The following is a 23,020-nucleotide window of genomic DNA, read 5'->3' on the forward strand; positions in this document are numbered from 1 at the left end:
ATCTAGGTATTGACCACCCCAAACCAGTGTCATGCATGCAGAATTTTTCATACATGGAATGTCGCATGCATCCTTAAATGCAGTCATTATTTCTTTTAATGTGGAATATTTTAAAACCATAAAATATTCACCTCATAACACTTTCTCAAAACTTCAGAATGATGTACAATGAATAGTAAAACTTCAGAATGATGAACCAAACAACAAAATTCATCCTGTCAACTGTACATAATCATAGGAATAGGTATTGAAGTACATGTTTTGTAATAGTGTAATCCACATATGAAGGCAGAAGTTTATAAATGGAGCACGCAATGTTGTAATACACCTTTCTGAACGTCTTTAAAATGTCTAATTTTTGAAATGCTCAGTTACTGAAAACGTGCTTCCCTCACTGCTCCAGTTCATGTACCAAATCTGATGAAAGGTTAAGTGCAATGATTTAGAAAATCCCAAATGGTATCAGGCTAGAAAGTAGAATATCAGTCCTAGCAGCTGACCTTCATGTATGCACATACTAACCATGCATTCAACAATGAAGTCCTCATATTATTCAGTTTTATTAGAGTGAAGCAAATTTTGAGTTCCCAAGTAATAATGACTACTACCTTCCAATCCACTAATACAACACCACGTAGCTCATGTACACAAGATATTAAACTGCAAAACTAAAATGAGCTCTGCTTTATTAAAGCTGTTTTATTCTTTGCGTTAGTCTGGTTTTCCAGGGTTCTGTATGTTAGTACTGTGAGCATACAGTAAACAAAACACCTTGTTTTACTTAGACAGCAATCCACTGAGCTTTTCATTCAAAGACTATAGTTTTACAACAGCAATAGACATTTGGCAAACTGTTGATAATATACAAATAAGCTGAAGTTATGTAAGTTCTACAGACTTCTGCATCAATATTTTCAGCTTCATTTAGAACCAGCTATGTCTGGCTGAACATCACAAACAGAAATCTGCACAAATTTTGCATTTATACTTAAAAGCATCATATAGTTCTGTATTTCTTGCTTTATTATTCCCCTGAGCATACCATGTATTTTTTAAAGTCCTTAAACTTGTATTTAAAAAATTTTTCACTAAGGATTGAAAGAGACTCCTGCAGTACTGTAAAACTTGTCAATCCAAAGGTTCCTAATAGCTGAAAGGCAGTTAACAAGCAATTTCCAAAAGTGATTAGAAGAGGAAGTATGAGAACCCACCATGGTTTGAGCAAGATGGCTATCTCGTCGTCTCCCAGAGCTCTAAACCCGCTGGAGACCACTGTCTTGTGGACTCTTTGCGAGGAGCAACTGTCTGGAACACTTGCGGGAGATCTCAAGTCCTCTCCTTGTCCGGAGAAGAATTATTGAAGAGCCAGCCTACTCACCAGCTCTTCACTCTGCCATGGTTGTTGGCTCCACTTTTCATGGAGCCATCTTCAGCCCACCATTTCTTCCCTGGAAGTCAGCATACCATGTATTTGTGACTGAGCAAGCATGTGAACCTTCCATTAGGAACCCAATTCTATCAAGTAGCCTATTCATATTATTTTAAAAATATTTTAAATATTTATAATACTTGTAAAAATCTAAGTGGAATTTAATACATTTAACATAGACTAGTCATAGTTAAGTTTTATTTCATTCTCAACTATTTTTACGATTTACAACTCCAACTATAAAAGCACTCTTAGGAGGATCTATTTAGATATCTCTTGAAAATCAGCATCTGTTTCTCATCAAACTGAGAAAATTAACAAATTGAAACTCTTAATTAGCATTGTGTTTTTCGCCTTAAGTTGCTTTCCATTATGTTTATGGAAGTAAGAAGAGGCAGCCATCCAGTTAGGCCTCAAACACATTTACAGTTTTACTTTACAAAAACTGTAGAAACTACACCATATGCCCAGAACAAGCACAGCCAAAGACAATGCTCTCAGAGGCCACTTCATTAAACTTCTCCTGAACAATGTAGATATCTCTGAACATTATAGAACTAAGGTAATAAAAACTTAAGCACAATTCTTATACGCAAAATGTGTAGAGAAGACTCATTGCTATATGGTGGAATAGCAGCAACACAGAATTAGGAAAGCGACTTTGCTGGCACTATGCTTCAAGAGGTGGAGAAGGAAAGATTTTCTTTTCAGCGGTTTTGCTCTTTTTCTCTGGCTTCTCTATTCCTTTTTCTTCCTGGTTTTTTCTTTCCCTTCCACACCACCAAGCCAACTTGTAATTTTCACTAGCTACAGGGAAACCCTGGCCTGCCACTGCCATTCTCCTACCTCTGGTTTTCCCATCCATGGTTCCCTCTTTCCTGCCATACTATCCATTCATCTTCCCTGTTTATCTCAACTGCAGTTCCCCAGCTTTGGTGCATCTATTCCATCACAAATCCACTAATGTTCCTTACCCATCCTTGCTTTGATTAATCAAGGCCCCCCAATTACATTTCTAGGACCTGCCAGTCTTCCATGACATTGCCAACAATTTGTTTATTGGTATTGTATGCTGCTGTAATCAATGACACCCATTATATACTGTATTATCTATATGAAACCACTGGAAGAGGTCATCCATCAGTATGGGGTGAGGTATCAGCTATATATCTCCATTCCAGGCGGAGCTGAAGTGACAATCCTCACACAATTTGTAGACTCTGTGAGGTAACTGGATAAGACCAAAAAAAAAAAATATCTAAAACTGAATCTGAGCAACATGAACATAGTGTTCGCACTGAAATCATATGGGTTTGAATGGGGACACACCCCTCCTGCAAGGAGTTCTTCTAGACAACTACTCCTTCTTGATCAACATCTGGAATCGATAACCAGTTGCAGCCCTTTTTGGGAAAGGGGCACTTCAGCAATGACACACCTAAGTTGCAAGTACTGCATTGGTTGCTAATACATTCTGGGTACAACTCAAAATTCTAATGTTGACCTATATTGACCTACATGGTTTGGCTCTTTCTCCCCCTTTTCCCATTTTCTCAGAACAGAATCTGCTTCTCCTGTGTGTTCCATGTCAGAAGGGATGCCTCAGGTCTTTCCACCTGAAAGATGAGCAGATGAAAGCCCAGAGACAGATGTTAATGGTGATTGTTCATCATCATGGAATAGCTTGCCTCCAAAGATCCAGATGGTTCCTTCATTTTTAGGAAGACTGGGAATATGGTTTTATTCCACAGGCATGTGGGCTTAAACAATTGTTTATTGGGCTGCCTACTCTTGGACTGTGTGCGTGTGTGTGTATATATTTAATTAGAATCTCACTGAATCTCATTGAATGGTATTCCGGAGTTTTACAGGAATTAATAATATGGCTCTTACTTGTAAGTTTTTTATGAATTGTGAACCACCCAGTCTTGTGAATGAGGGTGGGATATAATTTTTTCAATAAATAAGTAGGTGTAGTATACTGTACAGGTAAGCAGCCTGTAACGCACCTTCACACAAATACAAAGCACTCTGTCACTAGGCAGGAAGGAAGGGAGTAGTCTAATATCACCAGTATATATGTCCTGGCTTAAGCAAAAACCATGCTGAGATGAGGAGAAAGTCTCTAGTGTTTTATTTAACTGCTATAGTAGACAGAAAATCCTACCAAACTGAAGAAGCATGGGAAAACCCAGACAGATAAACCCCAAAACTCAAGTCAGGTCTGTTCTGAGTTTCTTTGAATGACAGCTCAAAGTCTCTAAACTACGCATGCGTTTTCCCCCCTGGATAGGGGTCTCCTCCTGCTCACCATCTGTACTCATGACAATATAAGCTCCAAGGAGTTGCTTACAAGGTCATGCAATCCTCCACAGAAAGAAAAGTATGTCCATCCTTGTGGACCACAAAAGTTCAGAAAGGCTTTGTTTTCTCTTTTCATTTATAGTTTAATTAAGTAATAACCAGTTGGATTAATTAATCCTAAACCTAACTAAAATTAAACAAAACTCAAAGATCTAACCTCTAAACTTTCTATTGTTTCTTGAAATGAAACTCATAATTCAGCATCTAATCTCATTTCAATTTCTGTAGGCCTGCAACTTTAAAGCAAAATCCTTTATATATCTACTCAGAAATGCTACCGAATTCAAAGAGGCTTTCTACCAGAAGAGTACAATACATAGGGTTATAAGTGAATTCAACTGATGTACAGAAGCCACAAAATCATTAATGTAGCATTTTAAAAAATCTTCATCCAGCAGGACTGTTAGTTGCAGGGATTCAAAATCTAGAACTTCCAAAACTGTTTAAGCTACACCGAAATAGGATATTTCTCTATTCCCTGTGCCAGTTCTGGGGCTTGATGTACAGTGATTACCCCTGATGAGCTTAGTTAATGGGCAGCTGATGCCATTATTTTTCAGTACTGCTCTTGCTTTTAATTGGCATCTGTCTTTACCTCATTCAAAATCGACGGCAGACTAAATAACATTCATGGAGGAAATGTTCCAAAAGGACAGGAGATGGGCAGTGATTACATTTGGTAAGTTTAGTTAAATGGAAGACTGCCAAAAAGACTAGATACCAAACTGCCTATGTACGATTGTAGCAGATTAGAAAGCTGTGGTGACAACATAAGCACAATTCGTCCTTACATAATTTTTGAGAAGCTAAACCAAAATGAGATGCATCCACAGCGGTGAGGCCCTCAGGCAACTACACGTCCCTGATGAGAAATAAAACGTACAATGATCTATAATTAATCTAATAATCCTTACTTGGAATCATAGTAGACCAAGAGATATAGTGTTAACAAAATTCAAAAGTTAATTTCTGAAGTACAAGATGCTATCTATCTATCTATCTATCTATCTATCTATCTATCTATTTAGCCTCCCATCTCACATATGTGACTCTGGGCAGCTCACACCCTTGAAATCAGTAAACAATAAATAGTCACAAACAAACAACTAAAATGAAAACCATTAAAAGCCAATTAAAACAGTTAAAACTTAATTTGCGGGAGAGTACAATCCATACAATGACTAACAATACAACCAGCTAATGGGCTCCATACCGCCACTGGTATGATCCCCAGGGCTGATGACAAAACCATGCCTTAAGAGCCTTCTGAAAGGCCAGCAGGGTCGGGGCCAGCCTAACCTTGGGGAGAATGATGTTCCAAAGGGCAGGTGCTGTGGCAGAAAAGGTTCTTCTCCTGGGTCCCATCAGATGACGTTCCTCAGTAGACGGGGCCCGTAACATGCCTCTCCTGAGGGCCCTGATGAAATAGATAGATGTAACTGGGGACAGGTGGTCCCTCAAATAACCTGGCCCCATGCCATGTAGGGCTCTATAGGTCATTACCAGCATCTCAAATTAAATCTGGAAGCAAACTGGCAACCAATGCAGCTCACGGAGTAGCGGTGTAACATGCAAGGAACATACATAACTGCCCACACTGCTACATTCTGCGCGCGCTGTAGCTTCCAGGTGCTTTTCTAGGGCAGCCCCATGTAGAGGGCATTACATTAACCATTCTGGAGGTGACAAGGGCCTGAGTGATTGAGAGTAGAGCCTCCCAATCCAGGAATATTTAAATCTAGTTGAGTATCTCTCTGACTTTGAAAACCTGCTCTAATGAAATATACAGGGACTAAGTGTGGTTATTCATTGATAACAAAGACAACAGGTACATTGATATATCACTGTATTAACTATTTATTTATTAGAAATCAAATCTGAAATAAGCCAGGAAACCAAAACAACTGGACCCTCATAGAAAAGTCAACGGCTCTTCAACAAGGGAACTGCTTTCAAAGCTTCAAACTAACTAAAACATTTTTGGTAGGGCAGTTTCCAAAAGGAGATTTTCTAGTCAGTTTTTACATAATTGATGGAAATCAGTAACTACTAGCAGCTGCCATTCCTTTCAGCCATTCTTTTCATATCCTGCTTATGAACTTTTCACTATGGGAACATGGATGGATTAGACATGCTGAATCTGATCCAGCATTGTGTTTTCTAATTTCTTGCAGATAATAATCACTAAATCCAAAATTGGAAATGCAATTTTGATTTATTTCACATGGTTAGGAAGCTATACTTCAGAAATCCAAAACATAGTAGATATCAAGCACTTCGAGGTTTTAAATTAACTATGGTCAAAAGCCTGTTACCTGGCTGGAACTTGCAAAGCCCATTGTCTGGCTGGAACTTTCAAAGAAACTACAAAACTATCAACACATTGAAAAACTGAAGTATCAGCATTCATATACATTGCTCTACTATTTGTCAATTAAAATAGGCATGAAAGTGAAATCAAATGAAAGAGGCCAGAGAATTCATTGATAAACAGTAAACTGAAGAAATGTCATTTGCATTGCCTAACAAAACTCTCCAAAACGATTCTTTAAAAAACTAACAATAACAATAATCTAGGAGCAGCTACCTGGAGAAAAATCAAGTTTCACTAGCTTCTGCATCTCCCCCACCACCACTCCCCCGCCCTTCCTTTTCCAGCATGTCAGTAACTGAAGTACAGAGCATTAGCACCTCCAGCTGTCTATCCAGAACATTGTCTTCCTTCTTCAGTACAGCTAAGGTACTCTGAAGAGCATTCGAGGAATCTGTATGCATACTGAATGCTATGTATTTATGTAATACATAAGCCAACCTGAAGAAAACAGATTCCAGTTCAAGAAAGATTAGTAGCAATATTATGCAATTTCCTTTCATTTCGGGTCATATTGCACCTTGTCCTTTAATTTGCTGCAACCATGGGGGTGGGGGGAGATTTTTAAAAAATGTTGCATCCAAGTTCATCTTTTTAAAAGAACCTTTTCCTCTCTTCTAGTTAAATTGAGGGTAATTCACATTTTCTCTCTAAGAATTTTTCAATACAGTAAAAGTATACAAAACAAAACAAAAAGATAGAAAGTAAGAAAAAGGGAATGAGAAAACATATGCCTCCTGCCCTTCTTTCTATCAAGTAATTATCATCTTATTCTTTTCCCCATCCTCTTTGTCCTTTTTTAATCCCTAAATTCAGAAATCATCAATTTGATCTTTTCCTCTTTCAACAAAAAGTCCACGTAAGGTTGCCAGTCTTTCAAAAAATCTTTGTCATTTTTTTCTCTGATCAGACTGTTCAGCTTCACCATTTAAGCAAGTTCAGTTAATTTTATAATCCGATCGTCCACTGTAGGTAGTTCATTGCTTTTACAACTTTCTGCATACAATAATTTTGCCCTGGATAGCATGTACAATCTTCAGCAAAGGATCGTTACCTTGTCGTGGTGCTGGAGCTTGAGCACCTCAATGATGCCATGAGCTAAACCGTGAAGGGCCACCCAAGACGGGAAGGTCATGACAGAGAGGTCAGACTAAATGCGATCCCTGGGGAAGGTAATGGCAACCCACCCCAGTATTCTTGCCGTGAAAACTAAATGGATCAGTACAACCAGAGATATGTCGGTATACCATCGGAAGATGAGACCCCCAGGTCGGAAGATGGTCAAAATGCTACTGGGGAGGAACAGAGGATGAGCTCAACTAGCCCCAGACGTGATGACGCAGCTAGCTCAAAGCCGAAAGGACGGCTAGCGGCCGACGGTGCTGGTGGTGAACGGCGAATCCGATGTTCTAAGGATCAACACACCATTGGAACCTGGAATGTAAGATCTATGAGCCAGGGCAAATTGGATGTGGTTATTGGTGAGATGTCAAGATTAAAGATAGACATTCTGGGCGTCAGTGAACTGAAATGGACTGGAATGGGCCACTTCACATCAAATGACCACCAGATCTACTACTGTGGACAAGAGGACCACAGAAGAAATGGAGTAGCCTTCATAATTAATAGTAAAGTGGCGAAAGCAGTGCTTGGATACAACCCAAAAAACGACAGAATGATCTCAATTCGAATTCAGGGCAAGCCATCTAACATCACAGTGATCCAAATATACGCCCCAACCACAAATGCTGAAGAAGCTGAAGTAGAGCAGTTCTATGAGGAACTGCAGCACCTACTGGACAACACGCCTAAAAGAGATGTTACTTTCATCACAGGAGACTGGAATGCTAAGGTGGGCAGTCAAATGACACCTCGAATTACAGGTAAGTATGACCTGGGAGAACAAAACGAAGCAGGACACAGGCTGATAGAATTTTGCCAAGACAATTCACTCTGCATAACAAACACTCTCTTCCAACAACCTAAGAGACGGCTTTATACATGGACTTCACCAGGTGGACAACACCAAAATCAGATTGACTACATCCTTTGCAGCCAAAGGTGGCGGACATCTGTACAGTCGGTAAAAACAAGGCCTGGAGCTGACTGTAGTTCAGATCACAAACTTCTTCTTGCACAATTTAGGATCAGACTAAAGAGATTAGGGAAGACCCACAGATCAGCTAGATATGAGCTCACTAATATTCCTAAGGAATATGCAGTGGAGGTGAAGAATAGATTTAAGGGACTGGACTTAGTAGATAGGGACCCGGAAGAACTCTGGACAGAAGTTCGCAGCATTGTTCAGGAGGCGGCAACAAAATACATCCCAAAGAAAGAGAAAACCAAGAAGGCAAAATGGCTGTCTGCTGAGACACTAGAAGTAGCCCAAGAAAGAAGGAAAGCAAAAGGCAAGAGTGATAGGGGGAGATATGCCCAATTAAATGCAAAATTCCAGAGGTTAGCCAGAAGAGATAAGGAATTATTTTTAAACAAGCAATGCGCGGAAGTGGAAGAAGACAATAGAATAGGAAGGACAAGAGACCTCTTCCAGAAAATTAGAAACATTGGAGGTAAATTCCAGGCAAAAATGGGTATGATCAAAAACAAAGATGGCAAAGACCTAAAAGAAGAAGAAGAGATCAAGAAAAGGTGGCAAGAATATACAGAAGACCTGTATAGGAAGGATAACAATATCGGGGATAGCTTTGACGGTGTGGTCAGTGAGCTAGAGCCAGACATCCTGAAGAGTGAGGTTGAATGGGCCTTAAGAAGCATCGCTAATAACAAGGCAGCAGGAGACGACGGCATCCCAGCTGAACTGTTCAAGGTCTTGCAAGATAATGCTGTCAAGGTAATGCATGCTATATGCCAGCAAATTTGGAAAACACAAGAATGGCCATCAGACTGGAAAAAATCAACTTATATCCCCATACCAAAAAAGGGAAACACTAAAGAATGTTCAAACTATCGAACAGTGGCACTCATTTCACATGCCAGTAAGGTAATGCTCAAGATCCTGCAAGGTAGACTTCAGCAGTTCATGGAGCGAGAATTGCCAGATGTACAAGCTGGGTTTAGAAAAGGCAGAGGAACTAGAGACCAAATTGCCAATATCCGCTGGATAATGGAAAAAGCCAGGGAGTTTCAGAAAAACATCTATTTCTGTTTTATTGACTATTCTAAAGCCTTTGACTGTGTGGACCATAACAAATTGTGGCAAGTTCTTAGTGGTATGGGGATACCAAGTCATCTTGTATGCCTCCTGAAGGATCTGTATAACGACCAAGTAGCAACAGTAAGAACAGACCATGGAACAACGGACTGGTTTAAGATTGGGAAAGGAGTATGGCAGGGCTGTATACTCTCACCCTACCTATTCAACTTGTACGCAGAACACATCATGCGACAAGCTGGCCTTGAGGAATCCAAGGCTGGAGTTAAAATCTCTGGAAGAAACATTAACAATCTCAGGTATGCAGATGATACCACTTTGATGGCTGAAAGTGAAGAGGAACTGAGGAGCCTTATGATGAAGGTGAAAGAAGGAAGTGCAAAAGCTGGTTTGCAGCTAAACCTCAAAAAAACCAAGATTATGGCAACCAGCTTGATTGATAACTGGCAAATAGAGGGAGAAAATATAGAAGCAGTGAAAGACTTTGTATTCCTAGGTGCAAAGATTACTGCAGATGCTGACTGCAGTCAGGAAATCAGAAGACGCTTAATCCTTGGGAGAAGAGCAATGACCAATCTCGATAAAATAGTTAAGAGCAGAGACATCACACTGACAACAAAGGCCCGCATAGTTAAAGCAATGGTGTTCCCTGTAGTAACATATGGCTGCGAGAGCTGGACCATAAGGCAGGCTGAGCAAAGGAAGATCGATGCTTTTGAACTGTGGTGTTGGAGGAAAATGCTGAGAGTGCCTTGGACTGCAGGAAGATCAAACCAGTCCATCCTCCAGGAAATAAAGCCAGACTGCTCACTTGAGGGAATGATATTAAAGGCAAAACTGAAATACTTTGGCCACATAATGACAAGACAGGACACCCTGGAGAAGATGCTGATGCTAGGGAGAGTGGAGGGCAAAAGGAAGAGGGGCCGACCAAGGGCAAGGTGGATGGATGACATTCTAGAGGTGACGGACTCGTCCCTGGGGGAGCTGGGGGTGGTGACGACCGACAGGAAGCTCTGGCGTGGGCTGGTCCATGAAGTCACGAAGAGTCGGAAGCGACTAAATGAATAAACAACAACAACAAGCATGTACAATATTAATTACTCATATTTCTTTTCTAATTCCTTGTCCATAAAACCCAATAGGAATAATTCTGGTGGTAATTCACAATTATTCTCAAAAAATAGACATTTAAATCCTGAACTGAAATCTATATGCCAGATTGTGGCCATGATATATCTCATGGTATTATAGTAAATCAACTCCATCACAACTCAATATTCAGGGAAGATGACAGTAAGTTTATGGCTAGGCCAATCAGAACCCCAGTTCCACTATGGCAGTAAGTATGATTACTGCTTCTTAACAGGGAAAATTTACACATGGTAGGCAAAATGCTGTGAATAGGACATACAAGATCTATGATTCAACCCCAATTTAACCACAACAACTACATTAAAAAACCAGGATATATAATAGCCTACAAAGACCTGGTTCACCCACAATGCTAAAACAGAAACCATGGTTACAAGCCACAATGGCTGGGTTCATACATCTCACTAAGCAGAAACCAAACAAACCACATTAGCATGAGTGACAAATCCAGCATTTCCCCATCGAAAAATAAGCCTCATATTCAAAATATTAGGCATTATTTTTCCTCCATTAAAAAAAAGTAATGTGAAAGCAATTGTTGAATACCTGCTTGGGACATCCATAAAAATATTTTAATTAGTTATCTTCACCAACAGAAACAGTAATGCTTTAATACCTTAAAATTGTGTGTACTATACACCTGTTTCCACAGTGCCCTTTAGAAAGCTCCATCATTTTAAATGAAAGCATTTATTCACAGAGTGGCTCCCACAAACCAGCTCTTCTTCTAGAAGTTTCTGAGAGATTTTGTAAAGGTTTTACAGTGAGTCCATATAGCTTTTAAAATTTTAATTCTGTAAATATATCCGGATAGCTATAAAGATGCTTTTCTTCTAGAGAAATAGCCAGAATAGTATATAAAAAGCACAAATGCAAAATTCTATACTGAACCTTGATATTATGATACTGATGCCAAAGTATTAATGATTTGAGTTTAATTTATAAACAAAGGACAAACGGAAAAAAACATCTACAAAGTCCTGCTGTCTTCATACAGAGAAATCTGAATGCAAAAGACACATAAGTGAAGGGAGAGGGATAAGAACACTAAAGATGCCAACAGATGTCCATGGCCTTAGGCGAGGGGCCTGATCTGGAGCCCCAGTACAACATGTGGGTCCCGAGCCCCCTTTCTGCGTTCCTTCTGATATGACTGCCAAAAACATACTGCATACTTCCTTTCCCCTACTGATGCCATTCCTGGAGAGGAATGGAAGGAGCTGTTCTATTCACAGAGGGGCTAATCCAGATCCTGCCCATTGTATCAAATAATATTAAAACATGGTGCAACAAAAGATGCAGTTCAAAAGAAAAAACTACCCTAAAATTGTACAAATTAAAATACTATGCTTTTGTCAAAGATTTTTAATTTAATCCTCTTCCAGATTGATTATTAGATTGTCTGCTTTTGGGGCTTAGCTCTGATCTTTTCTTAGGAAACAAAACTTAAACCAAAAAGTCCCCAGACAAACCTTGTTAACCTTTGGCATTCAGTTGTACCCTACTATAACAACTTTGTCAGCCAAGCTGACCTCCACAAACTTCAATTTAATCCATTCCCTTCAAACTCATTTCTCCAGTGACTTCCTCCTAAATCAAGAATCAAATGCTATCAGCATCATAGCAACATAATCTAACATTTGCTGCAAATCATTTGTTTTTTCAGCCAACAACATGGTATCTGTATACAAGAGTAAATCATAACCAAACCAATGTTCCTCTGATGTCATCACATGCGTTCCTTACACATTTGTTCATAAATACATTAAAAACCAAAGAGACATCTCACATATTAGTCTTGAAGTCCTGAGTGTTGAACTGCTCGCTAAGCAGTCTATTTATTTACAGGCATGACTTCTTCCTTCCCATACCACTTTTATTACCTTCCAACATTACTTCCATCCTCACACAAAATCTTCCATAATTCAAGTCTAGTCACTTTACCATAGCTTTTCATTTACTCTTGCTATCTTTACCTTTGGAAAAATGCTGTTACTGTTCTTCTATCCACCCATAAGTCACAGATGCAGCTTTCATACAAGTTTGGTGATACAGTTCTGTGTGTGTGTACTTACGCATACTCTAGAAACCTGCCAATACTGTTCATGGTGTATTTTCTGGAAAGGTATCCTGATCTGGAGTACTGAGTTTTTCCCTTATATTCTCCACTGGAATTTCGAAGTGTAAAAATAATTGGGGTTTTGGGGGAGTGGGGGAAAGGTTGAGGTAACTATATGCATGATTGCATATTTGCTTTATGTCAAATTCAGGTGTTAGAATGCAAATGGAGGCAATATTGTTCAGTTTGTACTGTAAATTGTTCCTGCAAGAGTCAAGCAGGTGCTCAGCACTGGCTTTTTGTTTGGCAGCTAGGCTGTAAAAAAGGTATTAAAATATGTGCTTCGACTTGCTGCCTGCAATCTGTATGCACAATGCAGAAAATTAGGTTGGGGGCAATCTTTAATTAAAAAGTAACAATAGCTAAACAACCTCACTGGTTTTCTTGAGTGAGATTTGCTTACCTGACTGTCAAATTTTAGTCTCAAGACCAGGAAGTGAAAGAGCATTGATGAGATTACTTCATCTTTTCCTGGAATCATTTATTTCCTATTAGGATATTTTAATGCTTTTTCTAAAAGGTTTTTTAAAATCCTCCCTTTTGCCAATCTTTCTTCAGGCTGGCTGGCAGAAAGCAGTCACAAAAGATTACCACTCCATCTAGTGTTGTGATCTTGGGTGCAAGACACAGAACAAAAAGTTGGTCCCAATCTTCCATTATTTTGAATCACTGGAATGTTCAGTCTGCTTTGAGTTTTGCCCATCAAAATGCAGCTAAATTGGAATGTCCCAGTGAAACATCTTGAGTTATTTTGTCTCAAGCCTGAAGCAAAACATATTTTGTATTTCATGCAAACTCCTGCTGAGGTTCCTAAGTAATGTATACACAACCAATACAAGATATGCCATTTGGCACTTTTTTGCTGGGGTGTGTGTGTGTGTGTGTGCCTTCAATTCCATCTGGCAACTACATGGACAAGTCTGTGCAGTTTTCTTGGCAACATTTTTCAGACGTGGTTTGCCATTGTGGTCCTTTTTAGGGCTGAAAGAGAGTGACTGGGAAGCAAAAAAAACAAAACAATTTACACTCTAACAATCATTGCAGCATGTATGATGCAGCAAATTCATAACTGATAAAATAAAAAGCTAGCAGATCAAAATGAAGATGAGCCCAGCAGTAGCAATTATTTTTGCACCATCATATATAGTAAGAGTTCTGAAACGAAAACCAGTTACGGAGTTATTCAGATATACAGTACTTACAATATCATATCCCAGATTAGCATATTGAAGAAACTTTTCAACTAAGGGAGGAGATAGCTGACTAAATCTGTAACGGAAGAGGTCCATTTCTTGTTGGATAAACCATCGTTTAAGCTCCTCCCTATAATAAAACAATTAATGCAAAATGAAATGCAGTTGATTTAGACACATACATCAGAGTTTCTCTAGATACTTAATTTCAGAGAGATAGGAAAAAAACTTAGCACATTTAGCTTTCTATTTTTACAACTAATTAGAACAAAATACAGTTCATCAGTCCTATTTGCAAATTCTTGTTAAATCACTATTGTAGCATTTTGCTTACAAGGGTAAAACTATTCTTGCTGCCTCCTTTTTCCAGCAGTGTGAACATCTGTGCTACGAGAAGCTACATCGGAATTTCGATTGATACTGCACATGGACAAAAGGCTACCTTCCATGGATAGCACATTATCTGGTCCCTATGTTAATTCTAGCACTTAAGGGATTAATAAGGTAAAAAGTATTGCAATCAAGTTTAGCGAACTTAGACCTCACTACTAAGTCGATGATGGCATCCCAGCTGAACTGTTCAAAATCTTACAAGATGATGCTGTCAAGGTAATGCATGCTATATGCCAGCAAATTTGGAAAACACAAGAATGGCCATCAGACTGGAAAAAATCAACTTATATCCCCATACCAAAAAAGGGAAACACTAAAGAGTGTTCAAACTATCGAACAGTGGCACTCATTTCACATGCCAGTAAGGTAATGCTCAAGATCCTGCAAGGTAGACTTCAGCAGTTCATGGAGCGAGAATTGCCAGATGTACAAGCTGGGTTTAGAAAAGGCAGAGGAACTAGAGACCAAATTGCCAATATCCGCTGGATAATGGAAAAAGCCAGGGAGTTTCAGAAAAACATCTATTTCTGTTTTATTGACTATTCTAAAGCCTTTGACTGTGTGGACCATAACAAATTGTGGCAAGTTCTTAGTGGTATGGGGATACCAAGTCATCTTGTATGCCTCCTGAAGAATCTGTATAATGACCAAGTAGCAACAGTAAGAACAGACCACGGAACAACAGACTGGTTTAAGATTGGGAAAGGAGTACGGCAGGGCTGTATACTCTCACCCTACCTATTCAACTTGTATGCAGAACACATCATGCGACAAGCTGGCCTTGAGGAATCCAAGGCTGGAGTTAAAATCTCTGGAAGAAACATTAACAATCTCAGATATGCAGATGATACCACCTTGATGGCTGAAAGTGAAGAGGAACTGAGGAGCCTTATGATGAAGGTGAAAGAAGAAAGTGCAAAAGCTGGTTTGCAGCTAAACCTCAAAAAAACCAAGATTATGGCAACCAGCTTGATTGATAACTGGCAAATAGAGGGAGAAAATGTAGAAGCAGTGAAAGACTTTGTATTCCTAGGTGCAAAGATTACTGCAGATGCTGACTGCAGTCAGGAAATCAGAAGACGCTTAATCCTTGGAAGAAGAGCAATGACAAATCTCGATAAAATAGTTAAGAGCAGAGACATCACACTGACAACAAAGGCCCGCATAGTTAAAGCAATGGTGTTCCCTGTAGTAACATATGGCTGCGAGAGCTGGACCATAAGGAAGGCTGAGCGAAGGAAGATTGATGCTTTTGAACTGTGGTGTTGGAGGAAAATTCTGAGAGTGCCTTGGACTGCAAGAAGATCCAACCAGTCCATCCTCCAGGAAATAAAGCCAGACTGCTCACTTGAGGGAATGATATTAAAGGCAAAACTGAAATACTTTGGCCACATAATGAGAAGACAGGACACCCTGGAGAAGATGCTGATGCTAGGGAGAGTGGAAGGCAAAAGGAAGAGGGGCCGACCAAGGGCAAGATGGATGGATGATATTCTAGAGGTGACGGACTCGTCCCTGGGGGAGCTGGGGGTGTTGACGACCGACAGGAAGCTCTGGCGTGGGCTGGTCCATGAAGTCACGAAGAGTCGGAAGCGACTAAACGAATAAACAACAACTAAGTCTCCAAAAGTTTCTAATCATTCACAAATTCAATTCTAGCTTAAAGAATAATAGCCTTTGAGGAGGCTATTATTATTAAAACCATCACATTTTCACTAAGCAGCTTTATAATAATTAGAATATGTTTAAAGGGCAACTGAAGCAAATTTCATTGAAAGCAGTTAGAACTGCAGCAAGTACTTGGTCTTCAGTTAGGAGGCTAGTTTTAGACAACAGTGAGTTGGAGACTGATTTTTTATGAATATAACATATAATTTTAAAAGGATTATTTCATTCAACCATGCAAGAAGTTCCACAAAAAGAATATAATTTACCTAGAAAAGCTGAATGGCAATACACAAGAGTTAAATATTTCTTTATACTGTTTGGCCCTGATGCCCTTACACCATCTGAAACACCATTAGGTATTAAATCTGTTGGAGAAGGCTATACTGAAGTTAAATCAACAATCTACTATTACCATTTTTTTTTTTAAATCAAAAATAAATTTGGACAATATACAAGAAATGTGAAATACAGTATTGGAGTATCCTATATTAACCAATCAGTATCAGGCCCGGTTATGGGACGGAAACGGCATTGGTCACACTTATGGATGATCTCTGGCGGGAGCGGGATGGTGGCAGTGCATCCATCCTGGCGCTTCTTGACCTCTCAGCGGCTTTCGATACCATCGACCATGGTATCCTTTTGGGTCGGCTCAGGGAGTTGGGGGTGGGCGGCATAGTTTTGCGCTGGTTCACCTCCTTCCTCCAAGACTGGTCCCAATCGGTGTTGATAAGGGAGGAGAGGTTGGCCCCATGGCCCCTTCTTTGTGGGGTGCCGCAGGGATCAGTACTCTCCCCTCTCCTTTTTAACATCTACATGAAACCGCTGGGCGAGATCATCCTTCACCATGGGATGAGGTATCATCAGTATGCTGATACTCAACTGTATATCTCCATCCCAGGTGAAGTAAGTGATGCTGTGACCAACCTCTCTGAGTGTCTGGGGGCTGTGGGGGCCTCGATGGGGAACAACAGGCTTCAGCTGAACCCTGGTAAGACAGAGTGGCTGTGGGTTAAGGGCTCTACCATACCCATGACTTTGTCATCTTTGGTTCTGGATGGGGTTGCACTGCCCCAGACAGACCCGGTGCGTAACTTGGGAGTCCTTGTGGTCTCATGGCTCCTGCTCGAAGAGCAGGTGGCAGCCGTGGCCAGGAGGGCCTTTGCGCAGCTTCGTGTTGTCCGCCAGTTACGCCCCTTCCTGGATCAGGAGGACCTTCGAACGGTCACTCATGACCTTGTTATCTCCCATATTGACTACTGCAATGCGCTCTACATGGGGCTACCCTTGAAGAGTATCTGGAAGCTTCAGCTGATCCAAATGCAGCTGCGCAGACAATCTTGGGCATTCCAAGATTTGCACATGTAACACCTTTGTTGCGTGAGCTGCACTGGTTCCCAGTTTGCTTCCGGGTCCAATTCAAGGTGTTGGTTATTACCTTTAAAGCCCTACATGGCATGGGACCAGGATATCTGAGGGGCCGTCTCATCCCTATTACATCAACCCACCCCACCCGGTCATGCAGAGAGGGCATATTACGGATCCCATCTATAAAAGAATTTCATCTAGTGGGGTCTCGGAAGCGTGCCTTCTCTGCTGTAGCTCCCACCCTTTGGAATATCCTCCCACCAGAGGTCAGACAGGCCCCCTCGCTCCTGGACTTCCGAAAAAGACTAAAGACCTGGTTTTGTCAGCAGGCTTGGAATGGGAGGGGAATAGTTATACCTGGGGGTGGCTAGCGCCCTAAGTGATTTTGAGGGGCCTGTTACACTCATGGACTGATTAAAATCTTTTGCCACTTAGATTTTATTATATTTTTATTTTATTGTATTGCTGTATTGATATGTTTTTAAATTTTAACTGCATTTTATTGTAAACCGCCCAGAGTTCCCCATGAGGTGGAGATGGGCGGTGAATAAATTTATAAATAAATAAATAAATAAATAATCAATCTTCAGGCTTTATGGAATATTAGGTATGTTTCTTATGACTTAAAAACTCAGCTACCTCAACAACAACAACAAATCCTTAGGATCTACTGGATCCTTCAAATAATGTTTAGAAAAGATTCATTCTCATCATATCTATGCTGAAGATACAATAAATTTGAAGGAACTTTGGTACATATGTGATGGATATGTCTACTTGTAACTCCTTATTGGTTAGATATTACTGCTATGGTAAATCTGGTTCTTCAAAGACAGTTAAGGAAATGTTAATATTTTGTTAAATTATATTCTCCAAATTTGGAATCTTTCAATCTATGAAAACCTTTTTATAATTATTATATTATAATATGATGCTTGGACAATTGAAACATGTTATCATGTACTCAGAGAGGAATGGTTGTAAACCAGCCTCTAAATACTGGCTTAATAATATGTTACAACCCTCAGCCTTTGTACGTACTTTCAGAGAGACAAGACTGGACAATATACTTCTGTATAATCTAGGTTCAATTCATTGTTTAAAATAAAATCACAATATTGAAAAATTGAAGAAAATTATGTAATCTCTAATTTATGTCTGTGTGAATATACATATATAATTAATTTATGTTAACTAGTATATATAAATTATAGTACGGTATAATTTATACTATCAATATATATAAACTGGAAATCAATGTAACGCTGTATCAATGCATTTCTATCCATATAGAAACAGATATAATTTAGGTATTTAGGCATTTCACTTTATTAAATTGATTTCCTAGTTTAATTTAAAGGGGTTCATTTTTTCCTATTTCCTTGGGTTATTTTTTCCTCTATGTTTGTATTGTTTTTAGGTAGTTTAATATAGAGTTTTATTTTTTCTTCACCTTAATAGCTTAGGTTTCTTTTTTTAAACTATATAGCTATTTTATATAATAGTAATATAGGTACATTATATTATTAAACAAATTATTATTTTTAAAGAAAATTCAACTGTAATATTTTTTACATTCAATAAAAATAACTAGTGAAATAACACATGGAACAAAACACAGCAGTATTTTGTTTAAACATACATACTGAATATGCCAAATATACAACCAGCAATAGTGTTCTCTTTCACTCATAGGCAAATAAATTAAGAATAATTGTGAAATCAAACTACAGTATCAAATATTTTTATATATATATTTTGAATTTCATCACCACCCTTCTCACTCAAAGAGCGACTTTAATTTATGAATTAAAACAATCACAATGTAATTTTTTGCCTCATGGTGGCACTGTTGAACTACTAAAATCTCTAGCAGATAAACAGCTGTGGCTTTCTTACCATCATACTACCACACACATTGTAAAATTATGCCTATTTGTTTCCTCTTGTTGTGAACCAACTTAAAAATAGGACACCACATGATACAGAAAGCTTACTTGAAGAATTAAAAATAATATTCATTATAAGAATCTGAAGCTTACCAATAAATCCCAAAGGCAACATAATTAGCATCAGTTAAAATATTATAAAGGTATCCTTTCAAAAAGTTTCTGCATGGCATAGAAATCTTGGGACAGGAAGTGATGTATATATGATAAAACTTACTTGCTTTTACCCAAAGCTCTGTGAAGCCACTTCACTGATGGATGGTAAATGGCTTTCTACCGTTTGAAACAACTTTTATTAATTTTGCAATATTATTTATTAATCCTTGCTGTTATAAATAGTAAGCCAATTTCTGCTTATTGAAATGTTGCTGAAATTCCTGATGGAAAACCCAGGATTCGATAACTTGTTTTGTAGAACATGAAAGTTTTCTCATTGCTTGTTCCCCAAATTTGAGCCACATAACATTTGAGCAATAACCTCCCTTATATAGGCTTAAATGCAGATTCTATCATTTCCCCCGAGGGGGGGGGACCCAGCAAATTTGCTTATGAAACTTATTAAGATGCACACTGAAGTGTACATGTTAAAGGAGCAAGTTTGCTGGACAGCATTATGGGGTTTTATTGATAAACATAAACAGCATTATGGGGTTTTATTAATCTTTTAAGAAAGAAAAACTACCTTCATCTCACAGCAATGATCGATTTCCATTTTTCTTTCTTTCAGAAATCATGTCTTATAAACAGCATCCACCTAAGAGGTATTATATTTAAGGAAAGACCACATCTATAGCCAAGGTACTGGCTGTTACTTATAAAGCCTTATATGGCACAGGGCCTGATTACGTGAGACCCTATTTCCCATTGCATCTGTTGGGCTGATTCGATCTCGGTTCTTTTGATTAAACCAGCCTTTCTCAACCTTTCAACCCTGGAGGAACCCCTGAAATATTTTTCAGGCCTCAGGGAACCCCTGCACATTCAGGCTCAAACATAGGCCAGAAGTTACAAAATTATTATATGCATTTCATGTGTAGGCCTGTATATATGCACTAACAGTGTTCTTAAACTAAAAATAATGAAACTTACCTCTTTAATATGAAGTTGCCTGAATTTGAAATAATTTCTTAAATAAATCATGATCTCCCAGGGAACCCCTAGTGACCTCTCATGGAACCCTAGGGTGCCACGGAACCCTGGTTGAGAAATCCTGGATTAGACAATGTCATCTATCAGGACCCTGGAAGCACGCCTTCTCTGACACAGCACCTGCCCTCTGGAATGAGGTTCCCTCTGAGATCTGGGTAGCTCCCACCCTACTGGAATTTTGGAGGACCTTAAAGACCTGGTTCTTCCCCCAGGCTTTGGGGTAGTGCAGGTGAAGTCCCTTCTGGATAGTGTGTATGTTTTTGTTGCTGCCCGGTTTTGCCATCTTCATTTGTTTTTATTGTTATATTAATTTTTTCTGTGTTTTTACTTTGTGAACCACCCAGAGTCACCGGGAATCAGGCAGTGTACAAATTTTAGTAATATTATCTGCAAACAAAATGCTTGTTTTCTTCCTCCCACTGTACCAATTTACAGAGATTTTTCTAGCCCATTTTGGAAACCACAATTCCAAAACATGTACAACATCAAAATACATCTGAAATCATAATGTACTGTAGATTTTAACATCTGGACCGAGACAAATAGTACCTACGATTGGCAGTAGGCAAGGCGCAGTATAAAGTGAGAAATATGGTCTTTTCTTCTTGCATCATAATCCTCTTCAATCAAAGCCTAATTAAAAAAGAATATATCAGTAAAAGAAAACTTGTATCGCATCCAGTGTAACATACCACACATTGGTGAAAGGTAATATCACGTAATAGAAGGCAAGCTCATGTAACCACAGTTTTTCTCTTCTTTCCTATACCTTCAATTTCCTGCAATCCCCTCTCTTAAAAGCGTTCTTTAGAGAATCAAGGGCCTACAAAACAGCACAAGCTGTGTCTTATTAATTGCAAGTGGAGGAAAACCTTTTACCAGACACTTGTCTATTGAGCCAATTTCACCCACCACTGCACTGTAGACTCAACACCCAGAGACTACCCTGTTTGTCTATCACCTGAACTCTCTGGAAAAGTTTTTTGGGTAGTTCAGGAGTCTACTGGAGAAGGAGGCTGGGATGTAAGGGAGGAAGGAAAAGGAAAGTATAATCCTAATCTCCCTTTTGTACAATGTTGGATTTTACCGTACTTTTTTAACACTTGCTATAAGAATTATAAAAAGTCAGTCATTTATTCAGGCAATAGCAGGGCTAACCTCATGGTTTATTACAAGGGCCATCAACTGGAACCAGGTACACAATCATTTGGAAGTACAGGAGGGAATACCAGATTCAATGGTGCAAATCCCATTATATCCAAGACACATTTAATTTGGCTCTCTCCTCAGATGGTATTTTATTTTATCCTGGGTGCCAAGCATCAAGGGTATATTATTCACCTTTACTTACATAATATGGAAATTTAAGACGTCGAAGTTCTGACTGTAGCTTTTCATTGTAAGAATCACCACCTTTCACATAACTCACACCCAGGTTCTCAACTGTTTTGAGTACTGCAAAGACCAGACAAGAGCCTTGAAACATGATGGTGGAGCAGTGATTAAAAACATAAAATACCTGAAAATATTCATTTCATACAATGGATATAAACTAACAATAAGAACAAGATTATAGCAATCACATATAAATTATGATAGCTGCCATACTGAACAGAATTCTAATTGTATTAACTCTGTAACTATAAAAAAGGTGAAGATACATACAATTCCATGGAATTTCACAGAAATATAAACTTGGATCATTCTGAAAAGCTACAGATAATGAAACAACCATTTTGTGTTATATATTCTATATACTCACATTTTAATCTATCAACTGCAAAACTTTCAAACTCCATCAGAGAAATATTTTCAGTAGGAGGCTGCAGATAGAACTGGACACTAAAAGGATATAACTCTTGGTTATCTCCCAATTTCAAAAATCCCCGTCTGCCATTTGAAGAAAATTGCATTTTTCCACATAAACCTAAAAAGAATATTGCAATACTTTAATAAGAAATGAACAATCAGGACTGAAAAGGATAAGCATGATTCAGAATATTCATTAAGTACATTAGAACACAAGTTTTATTCTGGGATCAAGTTGCTTGGTTACATGTATTTGATGTTATGATTTTCTCCCTGAACAGTTACATAATTTTAAATGCAATTCAAACTTTATATTTTGTAAAATACCAAGACACTGGCAAGGAAATGGCGTAAGGCAGTCACCAGGAGTTGAACTCAATTTGAGGACATCTTTACCATAAATGAACAACATCCATGCAGAATCTCTTTGCTGCCTCCAAAGGGAAAATATGGACAGGAGGAGGCTAGACACCTGTCCACAAGTACTTCTAGAAAAGTGGGTTGTGGCCATGCCCCTCCCATACTCAGTTACTGCAAAAACCATATTTGCACCCTACATTCCTTTTGCTCTTTGATCAGCAGCTTAATGTTCAGAGGTTAAAAGTGACAAGAATAAAGCATCAGTAGACCACATATGATCCTAACTGTCTAGTGTCTGTTAACTAAAAGAAATATGATTTGCTAAATTAACACAGTTACATGTATTTCTACATTTGCAAAACACACCAACATATGGTTAAATAATCCATAGCTTCACAATTAATCCAACTGGGTGATTCCACACAATATACTGAACGGTGAATTAACCACGGTGGATGAATTCAGTTCATCCAATACACTGAACTACAAATTTTGCAGATGCATTTTAGTAGAGCATT

At 38.8% G+C, this 23,020-nt stretch overlaps 1 protein-coding gene across 1 annotated transcript in view; it reads right to left on the reverse strand.

Annotated features, from left to right (window-relative positions):
• PRIM2 (DNA primase subunit 2) overlaps positions 1 to 22,255 on the reverse strand; it is a 138,090-nt gene extending 115,835 nt beyond the window's left edge. The window contains exons 1-4 of the mRNA XM_063291132.1: positions 22,096 to 22,255; positions 21,685 to 21,788; positions 20,887 to 20,966; positions 13,816 to 13,936 (exon numbers count right to left, since the gene is read on the reverse strand). Of these exons, the coding sequence (XP_063147202.1) occupies positions 13,816 to 13,936; positions 20,887 to 20,966; positions 21,685 to 21,788; positions 22,096 to 22,246 (456 nt within the window). The 5' untranslated portion in view covers positions 22,247 to 22,255. The remainder of the gene's footprint in view (positions 1 to 13,815; positions 13,937 to 20,886; positions 20,967 to 21,684; positions 21,789 to 22,095) is intronic.
• Between the last annotated feature and the right edge of the window lie 765 nt (positions 22,256 to 23,020).

Source organism: Candoia aspera, chromosome 1 (assembly GCF_035149785.1).
Source record: "Candoia aspera isolate rCanAsp1 chromosome 1, rCanAsp1.hap2, whole genome shotgun sequence".
Lineage (NCBI taxonomy): Eukaryota > Metazoa > Chordata > Lepidosauria > Squamata > Boidae > Candoia > Candoia aspera.